This window comes from Penaeus monodon, chromosome 23 (genome assembly GCF_015228065.2).
Source record: "Penaeus monodon isolate SGIC_2016 chromosome 23, NSTDA_Pmon_1, whole genome shotgun sequence".
In the NCBI taxonomy this organism is placed as follows: domain Eukaryota; kingdom Metazoa; phylum Arthropoda; class Malacostraca; order Decapoda; family Penaeidae; genus Penaeus; species Penaeus monodon.
The window spans coordinates 31,324,661-31,325,614 of record NC_051408.1 but is presented as its reverse complement, the minus strand read 5'-3'; the positions used below and the strand labels follow the sequence as shown (position 1 = coordinate 31,325,614).

The window sequence follows — 954 nt, the reverse complement described above, 5'->3', positions numbered from 1 at the left end:
AATGCGTTCGTACTGCCGCAGGACGCTCTTCAACACTGGACCGTGTGCCTCGATGTCCTTCAGCAGGATCTGGGAAAGGGAAGAAAGCACATCATTAATCTCCCACAATGGACACATAATCATACATACCACCAAACATAAACGGCATCGCACACGCGGCGTCCCCGGACGCACAACGCTTATCCCATAAAAGCCACCCGCACCCACATCCACTTAAAAGAAATAAAACATTAACTCCTTCACGCTCCGACCGGATGAGACAAGCACCGGTATGAACCCGCGTACCCGAAAGTGGCCACTTCTGGCGACGGTTCCTGTTCCGCCACTGGGGCCGTTGGTAGGCTTACACGCTTTATACAGGACAAATAACGCCAACGATTGGAAAGGGAGGAAGAGGATAGAGGATAAAGACCAAAATAAATATAATAAAATATAAGTGGTTTCATGAAAAATTGAGGCAATACTAGAAGGAATCCAGACCAACCGTCACGGAGCTTGGTGTCGCGTGGAGGGCCGATACGCGAAACGCCGCTGGCAAAGTGCGGGCCCTCACACCTGGCCTCTGTCATTACCCACTCTCACCTGTCCTGACACACTTTCCACGCCCCTTTGCCCTTCCACCCAAGCCTCCCCATAATACTAACCGCACACAGGAAACAGAGAAGCTAACATTGTTAACCAGTACTTCCTACAGATTTACCGGCCAATAACTAAGGCTGCAGGAACTAAAGTGGATGAATGACGCGGGCCATTAACAGCACTAATAGCTGCGACAGAAATTCTCAGACTAGTCTGTTTGGCAATGAAATAACAATAAAAAAAAGGAAATATATTACAACGAATGTTATACCAACCTCTTCTTTTCATGGCATAAAAATCGCCTGAAATATCTTGACTTGTTAAAAATTCAAATGCGGCTGGAATGTTATCTCATGCCACTCGGCATTATAATCT

General features: G+C 47.0%; 1 protein-coding gene across 1 annotated transcript in view; it reads right to left on the bottom strand.

Moving 5' to 3' along the window:
* Positions 1–69, bottom strand: part of LOC119587929 (serine-rich adhesin for platelets-like) — a gene marked incomplete at both ends in the record, with an annotated part of 68,313 nt that extends 68,244 nt beyond the window's left edge. The window contains 1 exon segment of the mRNA XM_037936639.1: positions 1–69. Within this exon segment, the coding sequence (XP_037792567.1) occupies positions 1–69 (69 nt within the window).
* Between the last annotated feature and the right edge of the window lie 885 nt (positions 70–954).